Source organism: Struthio camelus, chromosome 15, assembly GCF_040807025.1.
Source record: "Struthio camelus isolate bStrCam1 chromosome 15, bStrCam1.hap1, whole genome shotgun sequence".
In the NCBI taxonomy this organism is placed as follows: Eukaryota; Metazoa; Chordata; class Aves; order Struthioniformes; family Struthionidae; genus Struthio; species Struthio camelus.
Window position 1 is genome coordinate 1,646,115 of NC_090956.1, and position 18,237 is coordinate 1,664,351.

Here is an 18,237-nt window from a genome sequence, read left to right on the forward strand (position 1 = left end):
GCCACTTAACACTCTCTAGGACCCCCCATGAGCCATCTGGCACAGGTCATTTAGAGACTCTCTTACCTCATGTCCAGACCATTGAGAAATAAGATTCGATCTCCAGCTTTGAGAGCAGCCTTCTCAGCTGGGCTTCCTAATACACAGGGAATGAGAGAGGCGCTTTAGCTAATGGGTCCCTTGTTTTCGGTGGTGGGATCTCAAGTCTCCAGCCACTTTGGAGACCAGTAAAGCCAGTGTCCAGTGTCTGTGTGTCGGTGGCTCAGCAGGTGCAACATGGATCAGTATCTGGCTAGTTTACGTTTCAAAAGCAGAGGTGATTTCAAACTATTCACTAAACACAGGCACTAAACACCTTTTAAACATGAGATAGGGAGTGCACAAAGCCAAACTAAATTGTGCTGAAGATACTAATTATTCAAATCAGGAAACTCCATCACTAAGGTTCATAAAAGTCCATTTTGCTATTTTCCAGCAAACAGCAAACACTCAAAATCTAGAGTTCAGCCTATAGATACATAAGTATCTTTGAATCTTATGACTGTGCTCTCAAATAGAAATGTCATCCCCAGTGTGCAAATTTAATTTCTCTGTGTTAACTAAAAGTGACCTTTGAGATCTTGTCCAAGCAGAGGCAACCCCTTCCTTCAGCGTGGGACCTGCCGAAAGGGGACTAAGCTCTAAGAAACGCTCCTCCCAAGGGAGTCACAAGAGCGTCCTGGACTCTGTGTCACAGTGTGGGTACACGGCACCGCTGTGCATGGGGAAGATGCTCTGTGGGAAGAGGAGTTTCCCCAGGAGAGACACCACAGGCTGGGCCCCAGCTGCCCCCGGCCCCGTGGGCTCTGGCAGGGTCAGTGCCTGCAGAGTTTGTGCTCTAAGTCTGGTCAGAGCAACTGGGCAAAGTCTAGTCTCATCATGTAATGGCAGATTTTCTTACCTGGCAGAATGGACTCAATCCACACTGGGGCATGTCCACGTAATGTGAAGCCAAAGCTTTTGTTGCCTTTATAAACTCGCACAGTTCTGCAGGTACAAAAGCAAACATGAAATCAAAATCCAACAAATATTTGGTTTTTGTTCCCTTCCCTCGCCTTCATCACAGCCCCATTAGCCTGGATATCATTAGAGTGCCCACTAAACCCTTGATAATCCCTGGAACCCCTTGATACTTGACTGAAGTGTCCTTCAAATGGGTTCTCCCATGTTGAGCCCCTGAGCTTGCCCCACCTGCAGGGAGATGGTGTCTGCAGAGGAAGGTGTGGACAAGTTTGGTGTGGCCTTGCTGGCAGGCTGTCTGGCGCACAGCTCTGAGCAGCAGAAAATGTTGAGTGCCACTGGTTTAGCCTCACAGAGACCACCAGTCCCTGGGTGGGGAACAGGCCAGCTGAGCTCTTGCTGATGCCTGCAGGAGTGCTAGCACTTCCTGAACTCTTCCCCATCCCGATAGGTACAACGGTCTTTACAAAGCAGCAATGCCACCATACTCTTGTGCTTTCCCCACTGACGCCTTCCTTCTGCCAATGGACCGACAAGGGGCAGTGCGTTGGTGGACGGAGGGAGCAGGGAGCTCTCCTGTTCCTTGTTTGGGCCCCCTTCCTGGAGCACCTCCAGCTCCCCAGCCACCGGTGCTGCTCTCCTGCCCCACAGCTGGGCTTCAGTGTGGTTCCCTGTCTCTCCAGCACCAACAACATCTCCCCTCTGCAGCCCACCGGTGCCCTGGGGGCAGAGACAAAGTCCAGAACACTGAACTGGCACACGGCGGTGGGAAGTGGACAGATCTGAAAGGGCCCAGGGGATGTTTGAAATGGTCCAGACAAAGCCTCTGTGAGGCCTGGAGGAACCCTGATGCTGCCAGGGCAAGCTGAGGGCTAGCAGGGTGCTCCTTGCCTGACGGGCATGATGTGCTGTCCCCCTCGGCTGGGGTGCCGCTGCAGTTCACGTTAGGACTGGCACAGCAGAGCTAAATTTTGCAAACTAAAGCTTAACGTGCATTAACATGAAAGCTCTAGTATTGGGCAGATGGGGGACCCTGGAGACAGAAAGAGACATGGATATTTTAGGGGCAGAGCCTTTGAGCACTGACTCTTGCACGGCTTTGGAAATTGCTTTTCTAAGCAATTAATTAATGAATTCATAAAACCACATTCCAGTCCTTCAAATCCAATATGTTTTAAAGTGAAGACATGTGATATAACATTTATTATACAGACAGACTAATAACAAAAATACATGTTTTAGTGGGGGAAGATTTACTAGGCTGATGAGAGAGAAATTAAATTCAGCTAGCAAATTTTGGAAAGGAGTATTAGGAAATCTTCCTGCCGGGAGACTGATTGGAGTGGGGAGTTGGTCCCCACAGGGAACTGGGGGAATTTACCATCACTGAGACCATTTACAACAAGAAAGCCTGTTGTAGGGACCAATCCTGTGCCGGCACAGAGAGAGACTGGGTTGAAACTGAATGTTGGATAAGTCACGGCAAAAAATTATTCAATCTATGCCATGAGAGACAGCAGTGATCCTCAGAGGAAGCTGTGCTCTAACTGAACACCCCTGGAGAGAGCAGATGGAGGCAGGGAATAACCCATGCTGTGTCTGTGGTGGCCCAGTCCCTCCCTGGAGGATTCCCCAGCTGTGTGGACAAGCCAAAAGCTTGTCTATTTGTTTGAGAGATGGGGCTGGGAACGGTGCGGGAGCCCTGCTAATCGCGGAGAGCGCGGCAGGGCTCCGCGGCTTTCCAGGGCTGCTGAGGTCTGGCCACATGGGCAGAGGGAAATGGGTTAATCCCCCAGGCACCAGATTGTCCTGCCTCCCCCCCGCTGCTGTGGCCTCGTACCCAGACACCCGCTGAGGCAGTGCAGGCTGGTGCGGCCTGTCCCGTGCCTGAGCGCCCTGCAGCCCCCAGCCCGGCCCGCTGTCCTGCATCCCCCCAGCACCCTGCATCCCCCAGCATGGCTGTGTGCCCTAAATTGCCCGGCACAGCCGGGCACCCCTCTCAGGATATCTGCTCACAGCCAGTAGCCTGTGAGCGCTGGCTCTGCCCCACATGCAGCTCCTCACAGCCAGCTTTACAACAGCGAGGGCCAGAAAGGGCCGCCTGCATCTGGGACATTGGGTCCAAACTGGCCCAGCCTTCAAGAGGGAGAAGTCTTTGCTCATCTTCCCCCCAAAAGGATTCCACCCGTTTTCACACCGAAGACACCCCCTTTGCTAGTGTCTCTCCCCTTTCCCTGGCATCTCTCCCCCTGCTGCCATCCAACCATGCAGACCAGACCCTGTCACCTTGAATTTGAGGGCTTCCAGGAGAGGCGTTACCTGCGGGCAGCCCCCGAGGCCACATTGCTGGTGATCAAGGAAGTGGTTTTCCTCAGGCTCTTGCTGGCCTCCTCGTGGCTGCGGGGCACAGAGCTGGCCCGGGTGGACACGAGGAGCCGCTCCTGGTGGTCCTCGCTACGGCTGCGCCGCAGCCGGTTGCTGTGCTGCTCGCTCTTGGAGCGGCACAGTTTGCTGATCAGGCTCTGTGACACGACCTCGTCAAACCGCTGCCGGTGCTTCTTGGGGATGAAAATCCTGGCAAACATGACAAGGGAGGCAAATGAGAAGCGAGGCCAACGTGGCCGTGGCCCTGCAGCTCCAGATCCAGCAGTACCTGGGAAAGCAAAGGTCAAAGCGGCCTCCAGCCCTTCTCGCGCATTCTCAGCCTCAGTCCTCCCCGGAGCTGCGAGCACCGGGCCATGGGGCCGCGCACACCAGGGATGCCTGTCTCATCTCCCGGTCCCGTGGCAGAGTGCTGCCCCATCCTCCTTGCAGCTCTGTCGGAGCAAGGAGGGTCTGATGCCCCCCGCAGCGGCACTCGGGGCAGCGAGGAAGAGCCGAGCGGCATGCTCCAGCAGAGACCGATTCAAACAGCTCCGTTCCTCCTCGCCGTGCGTCCCATCCGGGACCCCTTCAGCTGCCAGTCCCGGTACGCTAACGACAAGTTCCAGCTTGAGTCCCAGATTAATTATTTCCCCCCGTGGATAGCTGTGCAGGCAGTGGGGACTGCAGGGGGAAGACCCCTGCTGCCATGGAGCCTCTTCTGCTGCAAACCCGCTGGGTTCAGTCCTTCGAGCTCTCCCAGCTCAAACCACCAGTTCGCCGCAGCACAGGGGAGCCGACGCGCTCCTTGCTGCTGCGAAGGGCTGTGACTCTGAAGCAAGGCTCAGAGAAGAAGGAATTTTTAAAGTTGATGACGGCATTTGATTGTGACTACGTTCTGACAGCAAAAGCAGCATGAGATCATTTCCCTTCCTCCAGGCGTTCTCCATGTTCCTGATGTTCAGGGGTACGAATGCCCCCACGCCTACGCCCGCCACGGGCTGACGGTGCCAAACCGCCTCCTCCAGACCCGGCTTCTGCACCGGGACAGTCTGGGGACCCAAAACGCTGCTCCCCACTTCCTCCCCCAGCCCCTCTGCTAAGAGCCCTGTCCCCACCCCAGCGCTCAACTCCGGGATGACAGCCTTGACTTTTGCCAACCTCCAACTCTTGCCATAATGAGGCGAGAGAAACGCACTGTTTCATGGTCCCGAGTCTCCCTCTGGGAGACACTAAGGCCGTGGTGACGAGGACGAGGACGGTAACACTGCACATGAGGACAGATCACCAGGAACTTGCTCCATTTGAAGTCACTTCCCCTCTGCCCCACCAGAAGCAGCTCTGCCAAGGAACCAAGCAGTGTTCACCTGCCCTTCGAAACCTCATGGGATACAGAGACAGGGCAAAGCAATTTCCTAGGACAGGGCAATTGATTCATCATTGGTCCGTCCTATGGGATCCTGCTGCATGGACGGCAGGTTCATGGCGCTGCAGAAATGCAGCTGTCTCTGCTTGGAGGCAGCAAACAGTCTGCTGCGGACGCCAGGGAAAGACACAGGCCCAGCCTTGAGGCGCAGACGAGCCCCCCTGGAGCTTTAGCGTCCCTTCAACCAAGCCCGCTCCTGCCGTTACACCCTGCCCAACCCATGATCACAAAGATTTATCCTTCTTGGCCTTTGGCCATCCCCGGTCTCAGAGCAGCAGGTTGTGCCCTGACGTCCCCCTGGTGCCCCAGCCAGCTGGGTGACATCCAAAGCACCCCAGGGAGCCTGGCACGCGGGCTTGTCCACCGCAGTGGGCTTCCCTGGGGCCTTTGGCAGAAAGGTGGACTCCCTGGGGATCAGCTCTGTCTCATCGGATGCTTGCCCAGGGCCACCAGTTATCCCCCTTAGGAGCACGTCTCTTGCTGGGATATGGATATACAGAAAGACCTCTGCACAGGCCGGAAGGGGCCAGATTTACTCGCTCAGAGTCCTCCACAGAAAAAAGAACGTTTCCTGCTGGGGCCCGTGAGGAAAGCGCGTCGCACAAACGCAGGTCTTACACTGCTTTCTTCTGCGTTTGCTCCTGTTGGCCCCTCTCTGGCAGTTTATTCAAGGTGAATCAGCGATGCCAGGCAGCTGCTGAGCTGTCCCCGTGGAGCGCGGCACCGGGCCAGGGGCGTGGGCTCCCCGCGACACCCGTGCCGGCTCGGCCCCGGCTCCGGCTCTGTGCTGGACCCTCTCCTGGGAGGGACGGTCCTGCATCGCTCACGCCCCGGCCGGGGATTTGCCCTTGGCCACGTCCGTGCGGCGGACAGCCCGGGGCTGCGCTGCCCTGCGCCAGCCCCGCGCGTGCGGTGTGCAGCGTGCAGCGTGCGGTGCTCCCGGTCTCACCTTCCCCGCTCGGACCGGCAGGTTTCACTCCCCAGATGCCAACCCGCATCCCAGGCGTGCTGTAACCTGGGGAGATGCCCTTCCTTCTCTTTCTTTTCTTTTCCTTCTGCCATGTGAACAGTGAAATACTGACACCCCGTTCACCTATTCCTACCCCTTCCGTTTGCACGTTTGGGGCTTCCTGAGAAACCGTTACCTTGCAGTAACGCTATAGCAACAGTCCTCAGCAGCACAGCTGCATCTGCTCATTACACATGCCGTCTTGTGAGGCTCGCTACTGCTCTTCACCTCGCTGCTCATGGAAACACTCCATACATTAAGACAAATTCCGACGCTTGCCGAGGAGGAGGGACACAAGCGTCACTTCCAAACCGGCTGGCGGTCACATTTCCCAGTTAGTGCTGGCGTTAACTGGGCCCAGCTCAGAGCTGGCTCCAGAGGGCCCAGTGCAACTGGCTCCAAGGAGCTGCGCCTTGCTCCTGGGAAGCACGAGGCGGCTCTGACGAAGGCCAGCTGCTAACGAGGCATGACCGGAGAGGCCGGGACTGTGCGCTGAGGCCATTTCCTAGCGCAGAGCCATTGCTCCTGGCCGGCTGCCTGCGGAGCCACCAGCAGCAGGCGAACGGGCTGCTCACCCGGCTGCAGCGGCGCGGGGCGGCGCGGGGCAGCCGGGGGCCTGAAAGGCCCCGCAGGCAGGAGCCCTCCCACCCATCCCACGCCGAGATGTCCTGGCAAAGCCTGCCGCCCGGCTCACTGGGCATCCTCGTGTCAGCTCCAGGCAAAACGTTTGGTGCCTGCTGCCTCCCCTGTGGGAAACACAGGCTCCCGGGGAGTCTTCCCCATCATTCGGGCAGCTTTGCCAAAGGAATTTGAAAGCCTCCATGAATTCAGAGCAGAAGAAAGGGGGAATGCTTCAAATCTCAAATCTACCCAGGACCACAACCTCTTTATTTCCCTCATATTGAAAGCCAGAGCTCAAAATAATAACTCATACTCTAATGACGAGTAGGAGCAGACAGATCGCAAGCAATCCCGAGGCTGACATATGCTCATATTAAGCATTTGGTGATAACTTAAAATAAGTAACACGTTGGTGCAATTCACAGTCAACTTGTGATTAAGCAACAAATAGAAAAGGGTGAAATCATGCTAATAAATATTTCACCCAGCTGCAAGGAGGCCTCTGCGGGAACACGGGCTGTCGCACCCCATGGTAAGACGAGGAAGGAGGCAGGGAGCCAGCCCACCCTGGGGCCGAGCACCGGGTCGCTGCCCCTGCCGTGGCACTGCGCGTCCTCCTCCTGCCAAGGAGACATCCAGACTCCTGGCAGACAAAATGAGCAAGTTCTCATCTAACTTTTCCTCTTGAAATCTGTACGGCTGGCCCACTTTACACTGAGCGCTATTTAGCCTGCAGGCTACCAAAAACCGGGGCTGAGAAGCGACGTACAGGCTCGAAGACACGTTCTAAGTGCTTGGCTCTAACTTGACTCAGTGCTAGAAGTAAGGAGGTGAGCTAAACGACTGGTAAAAATAATCCTATTAAAATATTCTCCTTCTGCAAAATCCTTTGCAGAGAATTTCATAAAGCTGTGCAAAGGAAGGTGTTTCCAGGCTGGAAGGAACTAGGAGCTGGGAAGCCTGCAGTCAGGAATAAAGCCTTAATGCTGCACAGCCCTGGAGCCCCGAGGTGTCCCACAGCACCGGCCAAGAGCGGTGCCCGGATGGACAAGGGGACCGGCACAGGGCGGGAGGTGCAGCCAGCCGGCAGGGCTCGCGCCACCTCCCTCTGCTCTGCAGCACGAACCCGCCGCTGCAGCCCTGGGTCTCGCACAGCAGCAACGGCTGGCGGAGGAACAAGCTCAGAGGTGCCCAGAGGGCTCAGGGCACGGCGCTTCCCTCCAGTGGCTCGAACGCGCCGGCCGCGCCGCTGCTCCCGCAATGCCCCTGCAGGCACAGAGCCATGCGGAGATGATGGCCTTCCGAGGCTGGAGGAGACCTGCAGGGTTTGGCTGGGAAGCAGCCGGGAAGGTCCTTCCCCAGTAGGTCACGGCAGAGCATGCAAAACATGCTGCGTTGTCCCAGCTCCCCCAAAGGCTCTCGGATTTCCCCACTGGAGAGCAGAAAGGAGCGCTGATCCCGAGAGTGGAGCCCACAGTCGTCGTTAGCAGGGAAAATGCAGAGAAATCAGACACCCAACGCATCGGGCACCACTGAATCCATGTGAAATCTCTGGTGTATTTTGGATGATGCCCAAGCCTGAGGCGCTCCCAAGCTCACCTGCCTGGATGCCCCCAGTGGGAGAGCGATCACGAGGCGGGTGGCCCGGCCACCCCCGGTCCTGCATCAAAGCAAACCTGTCCGTGCACTGCTGTGCTTTGGGCCCCACACTCCTCGTCACGGAGACGTCCCCCTCCGGAAGGGCAGTGCCAGCAAGGACATGAGCACTGGGCTCAGAAACGCCAGTTTGAGGTGACAGAGCGGCCTCAGAGCCTGAGGAGGCTGGATGCCCCCACGGCTCACCAAAGCTGTGCAAGTCAGTGGCAAGTCAGTGTCTCAGTGTATGCGACACCTGCACAGCTGCATCTGCTCAGAGCTGGTCCTTAATGAGGGACCTTGCAGCGAGGCAGCGCGCGGGATCCTCGAGAGCCGGTGCTGAGGCCTCACGCTGTCCCCGCTGCGGCCCTGGCGCCGCCTGCGCTGCGCTCCCGGCCCTGGCACGGCACGATGGTGCCTGGCGCTCAGCAGGAGACCGCAGCGACCTCTGCCACAACCCCCGCGCAGGACAAGCCCCGCGTAGCGCTTCGCCTGTCAGCGTGACAGCCGAGGCGCAGAGCTTGGCCGGGGCTGCCACCTCGCAGCCAACCCTGGATGGGGCAAAGGGTGCCCGATGCGTCTGCTCTATTTACACGCACGTAGCACGTCACCTTCGGATCAGGCGAAGACCCTGCGTTTCAACAGCCCCGCGAGCCCTCCGCGCCAGAGCCCGCCTCTGACCCCGCCGCCCCTGGCCAGCAGGACACCTCGCTCGGGTTGCACCGTTTGCTTGGGCCACCTGGAAATCTCCAGGGACGGTTTTGACTCCCTCTGCTCTGAGACATCCCTCCAAGCTCCCGACACCAGCCCCCGCTGCAGGAGCGGCGGCCCCTTCTCGGTGCCCCCGGCCGTGCCCGGAGCAGCCAATGCCCCGCGAGCTGGCACGTGTCCGCACCTCTCCCTGGAGCTTGCTCGGAGCACCCTGGCGAAAGGGTCGGGGAGGGTCTCCTGGCCAAATCCAGACACATCTCCAGGCAGGGCCAGCCCCCAGCCGCACTCAGCAGTGCACAGAAATCATAGGATCGTGGTTCAGTTCAGGCTGGAGAGGACTTTGAGCGGTCTCCAGTCCACCCTCCTGCTCAGAGCAGGGACAGCCATGACCAGGTTGCTCACGGTTTTATCATTTCAGGTCTTGAAAACCCCCAAATCACCCCAGCCCTGGCGTTTCTGCACCTTTTCACCCAGCTAGCAGGCGCCGGGCTGGGCAGCGCGGGTGACACGCTCACCCCAGCCAAACCTGGCGCCTGCCTTGCACAGTCGACAGCAGCCCCCGAGGGGTTTGGGTCGTTACCCGGAGCCACAGCCCCCGGCTTGGCAGCGTCAGGCCCGGCTGCAGCCCCGGCCCCGGCTGCTCCATCCCAGAGCCCTGGCTCGCCAGCCGGGGTCAGGATGGGATGGGACGGGACAGGACGGGATGGGACGGGACAGGACGGGACGGGTCAGGACGGGATGGGACGGGACAGGATGGGACGGGTCAGGACGGGACGGGTCAGGACGGGATGGGACGGGACAGGATGGGACGGGACAGGACGGGACAGGACGGGACGGGATGGGACAGGACGGGACGGGACAGGACGGGAGGTCCCACACCAGCTGCAGCACCTGCCCTGGCGATGTGACATCCAGGGCCAGCGTTAAACCTAGCAACAAGTGTGCCTGAAACGGAAATATTTGTCCTGCTCCCCTGGCTCCCTAGGGAGTGCTTGAGAGCCGTTCCAGTACCATCCTCTTGCCTTCTGCTTCCTCTGCCCTCCTCCTCCTCCTGGGCTCGGGGTCAGGCCTGGCCTGTTCCCTGTTGGAAAGGGGCCGGCAAAGGGGTCCCCGGCCCTGGCACGGCGAGGTCCCTGCGCCCGCTTGAGGACTCCTGCAGAGCACCGCCGCCCGAACCCTCCTCCGTAACGGTGTCAGGACACGCTCTTTAACAGCGTTCAGTCAACGTCCTTCAGCACAAATGGGAATTCAGGGCATTTTCCAGGCCACCTAAATCCCTAGAGGGCCGCAAGTTGCTTTGCCTTCAGACCCGCCTGGCAAAGCGCCCCGCCAGGGACGGCAGCCCCTTCCCGCAGGGCAGCGCGGCCGGCTCCGCGCAGGGCCGGGAAACGCAGCCGGCCGAAGCCACGTCCGGCCCGGCCCGGCCCGGCCCTCAGCGCTGCTCTCGGCTGCTGTGAAATTAATTTCAGCAGACGATATTTAGCAGCACATCTCACGCTTTGTCACTGTCACTATTTTTAAAACCCATAGTCAGGTAATTAGCAGTTTGTCTGTTAATGGATAGTCTTATTTCTTCAGCTTACGCTTGCTAACGAGATCCTTCCCCCTCGCCACCAGCCCTGCACCCACTGCAGCAACTTGGAAAAACGCCTTTGAAAAGAGCACGTTTCCCGCAACGGGTGCTGAGATCAGGCGGACGGGCCCGCTCTGGCCCCTGCCCCGCTGCTCTCCGCCGTCCGCCAGGCCCTCTGCCCAGCGCAATGCCACGCTTTTCGGGACAGACGGCTTCTCCAGCCGAGCTGGGCAAACCCCAGGCCTGGGGACAGCCTGCCGCATCGCGCTGTGCCGGGAGGTCTCACCCCATCACACCCCTCCCGCACCGCGCAGCAGCCCTAAACCCTTCTGTCCTCGCTGAGGATCCCCCTCGGATATCTGTGAATCACGGAGCCGAAACGGGCACAGATGTGCTCTCCCAGCCCCTCCAACCCCCACCCCCAATTTTTTATTTTAGTTTAGCTCGACTCCTTCCAACTTCTCGGCACGATGCTGTGACGGGGAACGGCGTTCCCGGCACGGCCACATCAGAGCCAGGGAGACAAAGTCTCCTCTCCCGGCTGTGCTACACGATGCGCAGAAAAACCAGCTCGGGCAGGCAGCGAGAGAAGTCGCCGGTGAGCGCAGCCCGCGCTGCTTCTGTGGGTGGCACCCATTAGCCGCCTTTGCCAGACTGTGAGACATTCTCATTAAATCCATCATCATGCATTATAGACGGAGAAGCAGATCAGAGAGACGTACCGAAAATGCCGAGAGAAACTCCGGTCCTTTCCCATTTGTAGGGGTGCGACACGAACAAAAGGGAGATGCTTCAGCTCCTCATGCAGATGCGGCTCAGCCTCGGCTCACGCCCACGACGCGGCCGGATCCAACAACCGAGCCGCGCGCCAGCCGGTGCCCCCCTGCCACTTCACACCCCCGCGGTGCGCGGGGACGCGGCCAGATGGGCCCGCTTGCCAGCAAACTCTACCTGGGCTGGCTCCCTGCCTCCCCTTCGCGCTTGCCTTTCGTCTAGCACTCTTTGTCCCAGGGCTGAGGCTTCACCGTGTAGCCAGTTCCTCCTCTGTTTTTTTTTTTTTATCAATTCTGCTTTAATGTCTGCTTTGTTTTCTCTTTTCCCAGCGCCTTCGGAGCTGCACCAGCGGTGTCCCCCGAAACTCAGCTCAGAAGCCTTTCGCTTCCTCTAAAACTGCCGTCTCTGTAATTTCCAGCTGGAACTATCCTGTAACATCGCCGCGCGGAAAGGAGGGCACGGATCCTCGCGAACTCCGGAGGGATGCCTCGGCGGTGCTAATTAGTTGACTTCTAAAGTGCTTCTGTTTAAATTACATGCTGCTATAATGGGTGAGAAATCTTAAAGGAAAACAGCAACTGCACTGCGTGGATCGCTTCGCTTCCAGGTTTAGCGGCCAGAGAGCTCTTGCCGATTGGCGGCGGTTTTGGCTGCAGCCTGGAGCTCGTGGGTCCAGAGCTCTCCCAGAGTTTGCCTTCAGACCCGCTCTGGGTCTTCAGGACCGGCTGCGAGTCTGGCCGAGTTCAGTCCCCCGGGGAGCTCTTCTGGCCTCTTTCCCTGCCCTCAGGAGGCCACGGCGGGCGCCTGGCGCCTCCGAGCTCCCGCGCTGCGTCTCCGACAGCTCCCGGGCTGCCCCGGCTTCTCCTGCCGCCCCAGCCGGCGCTCATGCCGCGCTCGGCCCCCAGGCGTCCATCCGCCCGGAGCCCTCGCTGCCGCTCCAACACAGGAATTCATCCTGCGCCGCGCGGGCATCCCGGGGCCAGAGCAGGAGTGGGAGCGGGTCTTAGTTTAGTGAAGTCACGAGCGCAGACCTTCCCTGCTTGGCGCCTCGGAGCATCGCGTACCCCCAGGGTAACGCAGCAGTCCGGGGCTTCGTGCACTCGGTGCTGCGCGCAGGCGGCAAGAGAAGGCCAAGGCGTGGAGCCCGCTGCAACTGTTCAGACAAAGAATGGGAGCGGGACTAAACCCTCGTCTATAAACTCTGAATAGGCGACATGACTTAAGGCTAGGGCTGTACAGACCTGCGTGGCTGCCTGGCACGATGCACATTATTTACACACAACAGGAAAAATACTGTAACGCCAGATATTCCTAACACAGCACCAAGATGTAAAACCATGAACTCCATGCACCGTGGTGCCTCAAGCCTTTTCCGCAGAGTTGGAAAATAAAATCATTAGGCCTAGAAGACAAAAAAATCTTTAGTTTAAAGAATGCCATCTCTAAACAGAGCACTTGATAAAGAGGATGTGGAGCCTTCCAGAGCTGCCAACATAAGACATGATCTGCAGGTAGCAGAGGAATGAAAAATGAAAAATGTATGGTTTAGCTCTGAAGCACCTAGCAAAGACTTGACCTTGAGTCTCTCAGTTGTGCAGAAAAACACATCCCAGGGTGGATTAAAACACTGAACTACATTTGGATTATATTGATGTTGTGCTGTATAAACAGCTACCAATCTGGAAAAATACTTCTGCCCCAATAGTATACTGCGATGCTAAAATTCACATACTTTTGCAATAGAAAAGTCTTTCCCTGTTTTACCCATATAACAAGACTTTTGGTTGTTAAATTGCACAGATTTTCTCACACTTAATGTACCTTTTCTTGTCTGGATTTCTCTACCAGTTCTTAGCAGATTTTAGCCAGGCTCTTGGGCACTCACCCCACAGTGCAGGGGGGGCCTGTAAGAGCTGCAGGAGACAGTTAATGGCATAAAAAACAAATCAAATCCCTCTTTATTGGGATTAAAAGCATATGAGGGTTTCTAATAGTCTTGGATTTTGCTAAATAGCTTTCAGTCTGGAGTCGAAGTGGACTTGCCAATATCCACAAAATCTTTTCCCTTCTCACATCCAGCACCCCGGGTTACCCTGCGGGAGGGCTGCTCCGAGCCCCCCGCCCGCCCGCCCCGCTCCCCCTTCACGGCATGCAAGAAGGGGGGCTTGTCGCGCGCTGTAATGGCAGGATGTTGCTGATTGCACCTTTCCTCCGAGACCGACGCTGCACAAATTACACCATCCCTCAGCGCGAAGGGGCTAGCCCACCCGCGCCCTGGCACTGCCAAGGGAACTGAAATTCGGCTGCGTTTCAGCAGTTTCCCCCCTGCTACGTTTCACAGGAGTCCAGGGAGGCGTGCGCCTAGGAGAGCTCGGCCAGCACAGGCGGACACCCTGCCCGCGCTCGGGCAGAGGTGGCAGTCAGCCGTGCGCGTACGTGTGTTTGCAGTCCCTGTGCTGGCCGCCAGCCACCGACAGCAACGACATGACAACACGGGGACACACGGGCCTCTATAAACGGGCAGCGCACGAGAAGGAGTTGCAAATGGAAATTACTACTCCAGCTTCTGCAGCGAGCACAGAACTGTAATTTTCCGACAATGGATTTTTGTGTACACAAGTCTATCATCCCCTCTAATGGAAGGCTCAATAATTATTCATTTGGCCACAGATGTTTTGCAGATGTGACCCGTTATTATCATTAAATAGAAATGAAGGCCCTTTTCCACCTGAGAACGGCAGCCGCGGGGCTGACGGCTGTAGGCCGGGGAGGGGAGCTCACTGAGGCCCCCCCGGCTTCTCAGAGACAAACCCTGAGCGCAGCAAGACAGCGCCGAGCACCGCAACGCCGTTAACACACTTGTCAGGTTTGACGAGGTTGTTGCGATGCTGCCGTTTGCCAAAGCGTCGGCAGCAAGTCCCTCACAGAGCCTGGAGCCGCGGTAACCCAGGATGACGACACCAGGCTTTACTTAAAGCTTTGTGGGAGCCCGTGAGCGGACGGCACCTGCCGGGCGCCGAGTCCAGCCCGGGCGCCACAGGGCGATGTGAGAATCCAGCCCGACCCGGCATCACTCGTCCAGCCCATGAGCGGGGGCCGGTGGGCTTCTGTTGAGGCAAGCGACTAAGCCGGGGCACTGGAAAGGCACGCTCGATGCCTTCCGGCGTTTCGGGACGAGCTCCCCTGGGGCTCCTTGCCTGCACTGGCCCCGCTTTCCCCGCTGCCTCGGCTGGAGAGCAGGCGCCCGCCCCGGCGCGGCGCGGCGCGTGGGGCTGCGGTGCGGCGGCTGCTCCCGCTGCACGGGGCTGCCTGGACCCCCTTCGTCGGTGCCTTGGCCAGGGAGCCTCTGCCCAGCCCTGCCGGCGCGTCCCCTGCACAGCAGCGTTTTGCCGCCCTGGGAAGCGCCACGCTGCCGCCCTTTCCATACCGTACTCCCCTATCCAGGCTGTCGCGCTGCGCTGTCCCCTGCTCAGATGACTATTGATTCGGCATCTCTGGTCCCCGAGCGAGAGGCCAGTAAGAGCTTCCCTGGAGCCAGTGCTGCGGTTTGCACTCGAAGGCGGTGACCTTCCCTATTGATAGACGGGCACCGCGTCCCTGGGGCGCTCTCCCGTGTCACCGCAGGCTCTCCCCAATCCAGCAGGAAGGAGGGGAGGTCCGTGGGCCGGCAGCGTCTCTCCGCCACGGACAACGATGTCACCTTCGCTCAGGCAGCGGGTCCAATCCATCGAGAGCCGATGGCTTTGTCCTTCCACCAGAGCGGACTGGCAGCCTGGCTCCCGAGCTGCCAAGGACCCAGAAACATTTCTTCTAGAAACAAAAGAAAGTGCCAGAAGGGCTTTTTTCTGTGGCCTCCATCCTGACTGCCAGCAGGCGTGCAGAGACGGGGGCCCGGCCATGAGAGCAAAAGCCTGCTCACCGCAGACCGCAGAGCCGTCCGCCCCGGCCTCACAGGCCGGCACCCATGCCCAGCTGCCCGCGTCGGTGTGTCACCCCAAGCTGCGGCCCCCTCGCCGGGACCACGCACGCAGACAACCTGCCGGGACTTCCCTTCCGCAGGGTCACAGCAACCTGGAGCCGGAGAAGACGCGTCCGATCCACGGCGCAACAAGTCCTCCGGAGAAGACGCGTCCGATCCACGGCGCAACGAGTCCTCCGGAGCCAGCAGCGCGTGGGGCGATGCCAGAGCCCCCGGCGCTCTTTGCGGCCAGCCGCTGGCAGGACGCTGCTGGGAAAAGGCCGCAGTGCCGGAGCAGAGGGCCCGGCGAGCCCCACGCCGCCCACAGCTCGCGGCGCTCACAGCCGGCCTGATGCCAGCGGGCGGGCAGCCGGGCGGGCGGCCGTGCCGGGGAAACGCGGGGCCTGCAGGCAGCTCCCATGTGCCCAGCACCTTCCTCAGCACCATCTGCAGCTGCGTCTGTCCAGGCTCCTGCCGGCCGCTGCTCCGTGCCCCCGGCTCGCTGTGCGCAGAGGGCTGGCGGGCACACTGAGGGCTCCCTCCTCCTTCGTCCACATCGAGGGGAGGCTTTTAAAGCAGCAAAAAGTGAGCAAGAGAAACAGTGGCTGCCTGGCAGTGCCTGGCGCTCACTGTGCCAGTGCAAACTCCGCACACGACGAAAGCCTAACGGGGAGCCCATCTTCCGGGATGCCTCCCCATCATGTCTCTTCACAGGGGCCCTTGGAGCACCTGGAGTTTGAAGTTAGAGACTGGATCTGGTCAAATCCAACCCCTGAACGTGGAAGAGTCAAACAGCTCCAGGTCCTAGGCCCCCGGCATGCCAAAGGAGTAGTGGTAGGAGACGTCAGTGCCGCACAGCAAGCCCAGCCCTGCCGCGCTCAGGCGATGCCCAGGCGGCTGTTGCCCTCCAGAGACGGTTTCTGCAGCAGCAGGGGGGAGCCCAGAGGCTGCTCTAAGTTACGGCAGGCAAGAGCATCCCCAGGGCTTCCCTGCCTTGGCACCGGGCGCTCTGTCACAGGCTGCTCCGGGACTGCAGCCAAATCGCTCAGCTTGTGCATGCCCTGTGGGCGAGCTCGAGCACCGGTGCCCTGCGGGAAGCCGGGGACCTGTGGGCTGAGGTTTCCAGTGTGCTGAGGCACGTTCCTCTCCCAGGAGCAGGTCTGAGCGCCGGCGCTTCGGCAGGTGAGACCTCTGCCAGGCCTTTGCCCCCCGGCTTAGGCCACTGTGGGAGGTCTTAGAGCTGAGTGCGTTTTGCTGTGCACGGCCCAAGTTTATTCTGCCTCTAAATGTTCAATGTCAAACCAGTTTCCAGGACACTGGGAGTGTTGTCACAAGCTACCGCGGGAGAGGGATTGCCTACCCACTGGTTTTCAAAGACACAGAGAGCAGCAACGCTTGTGCTGCTGTGTTGTCCTGCCGTTGTTTCCTGCAGCGCAAGTGGAAGGGGAGCACCAAATCTCAGCAGTGCAATCCTGCTGCCGCCCGGCCGGGGGATAGGCACCGCGGCTCAAAGTGCACCTTCTACTTCGGACAGTTGCCGACTTTTTTAAGCTCCTTCTTTGGTTTGGGAACACCAAGGCAGATTCATTTTTTTGTGTTTCATTCAAGAAAGCTAGAAAACATTCAGACTAAATAACTTCTTTCCAAAATAAAAGTTGCAAATCCGTTTTAATATGCAGCCATGGTATGCTGATATAATCTGCATTATAGTAGTTTGATTTGTCCAAACAAATTAATCTCTTAATAGGAGATTTTGCACTAAGGTATTTTGGTCGTGACCTATTTGAACTCAACCCATATAAAAAGAACTCCACTCCCAATTATTGTCACTCTTCCTATCTAGCAGTAGATTTTTTTTTTCTGCTGCCCTAATTCCTTTTTGGGGGCAGTTTAACATATGTCCAGCTAGAAGATTAGTGATTTTTTTGAGGGAAACAAAGAAGAAGCTGCTTTTCCTCCATTATCTTCCTACTCTCACCACAATTTCATACAGCATCTGCATGGATTGCAAGACAGCAGCACATTGTTAGTTTGAAGTTTTAAATGCCATCTAAATCAGCAACAAGAATGAAGCAGATTCAGTGGGGATATTGTCTGTATCTCCTACAAGCTGTATTTTCACACAAAAAGAGAGTGAAAGCTTTCCCCCAGTCTTGCAGGAGCAGATAAGTGGGGAGGGGGAGGCAAGCACAGAAACGGCACAATGTATAATATATAAATCCTAATGGCTAAAATGAAATGTCTTATCCAGAGAAAGTCACAGATGGCTGGACTATTTTAATACAGGAACATGCCCAGCAATTTTATCGCCATGAAAAACAACCTGAGAAAAATAGATTGTGTTTGAACCATTATTAAAATGAACTCGGTGGAATTTCCTCAGTAATCAGAGAACCCCTGATGGGCAGCGGTTTTATCTTCGCCAGGGATCAGAAGTGCCTGCAATCAAAAATGCCCGTGCCTTAGCCCATCCCCAAAAGGCACCTAGAATGACAGACTGCAGATTTTACTTAATGCTTTTTTCCACCTCCAACAAGCAGAGGCTGTTTAAAAGGCAACCAGACCACAAACAAATAAGGACAGTAACAAACTGTTATTCACTATATTCTCCCTGCAGCACAATAAAGCACAACAGAACGACTTAAAGAAGATACATGACAATATATAACAATCTAAACAACATGAGAGTTATCATCTCATGAATTAATACACCCAGGGTGTGAATGTGGTGTACTCCAGAGCACACACGCAGCCAGCTACTCAAATTCAGGTTAATGGGACGATGTCTGTTTAAGCACGGCATCAACACTGGTATTTTATACACAAGCTTTTACAACGCTGAAGGTCAACAGGGAGACGGGATCTGCGTTTTCATCCCTTCACAATTTCAGCGCAAACAGATGTTTCCCAACCAAACCCTGCTGCCGGGCAGCCTGGGCAAAGCCGGCAGCAGGGAGCGCGGCGCGGGCACCTCCGGCGCTGCCGCCAGCGCTGGGGAAACGCACACCGCACACCGCCGAGACACGGCGGCAGGGACACGGCGCTTTGGCGGTACTAAAGCCCTTAAAAGTGTAGGTGAGGAAGCCCTTGTAATGCTCAGCTCTGAGAATGACTTTGTCCCCCAAAGTAGGGGGGAAAAGCACGCAGCCGCTCCGATGGCATTAGAGTAC

The 18,237-nt window shown here is 57.6% G+C and overlaps 1 protein-coding gene across 4 annotated transcripts in view; it reads right to left on the bottom strand.

Annotated features, from left to right (window-relative positions):
- The window catches only part of GRID2IP (Grid2 interacting protein), a 63,859-nt gene that overhangs the window by 27,684 nt on the left and 17,938 nt on the right, over positions 1 to 18,237 (bottom strand). For 2 of the 4 annotated variants that reach the window (XM_068908133.1, XM_068908131.1), the window contains exons 1-4: positions 11,058 to 11,652; positions 3,319 to 3,573; positions 941 to 1,026; positions 67 to 136 (exon numbers count right to left, since the gene is read on the bottom strand). In XM_068908133.1, the coding sequence (XP_068764234.1) occupies positions 67 to 136; positions 941 to 1,026; positions 3,319 to 3,573; positions 11,058 to 11,092 (446 nt within the window). In that variant the 5' untranslated portion in view covers positions 11,093 to 11,652. Of the gene's footprint in view, positions 1 to 66; positions 137 to 940; positions 1,027 to 3,318; positions 3,574 to 11,057; positions 11,653 to 18,237 lie in introns of those variants that run through there. The other 2 variants (XM_068908130.1, XM_068908132.1) reach the window with 1 other exon arrangement.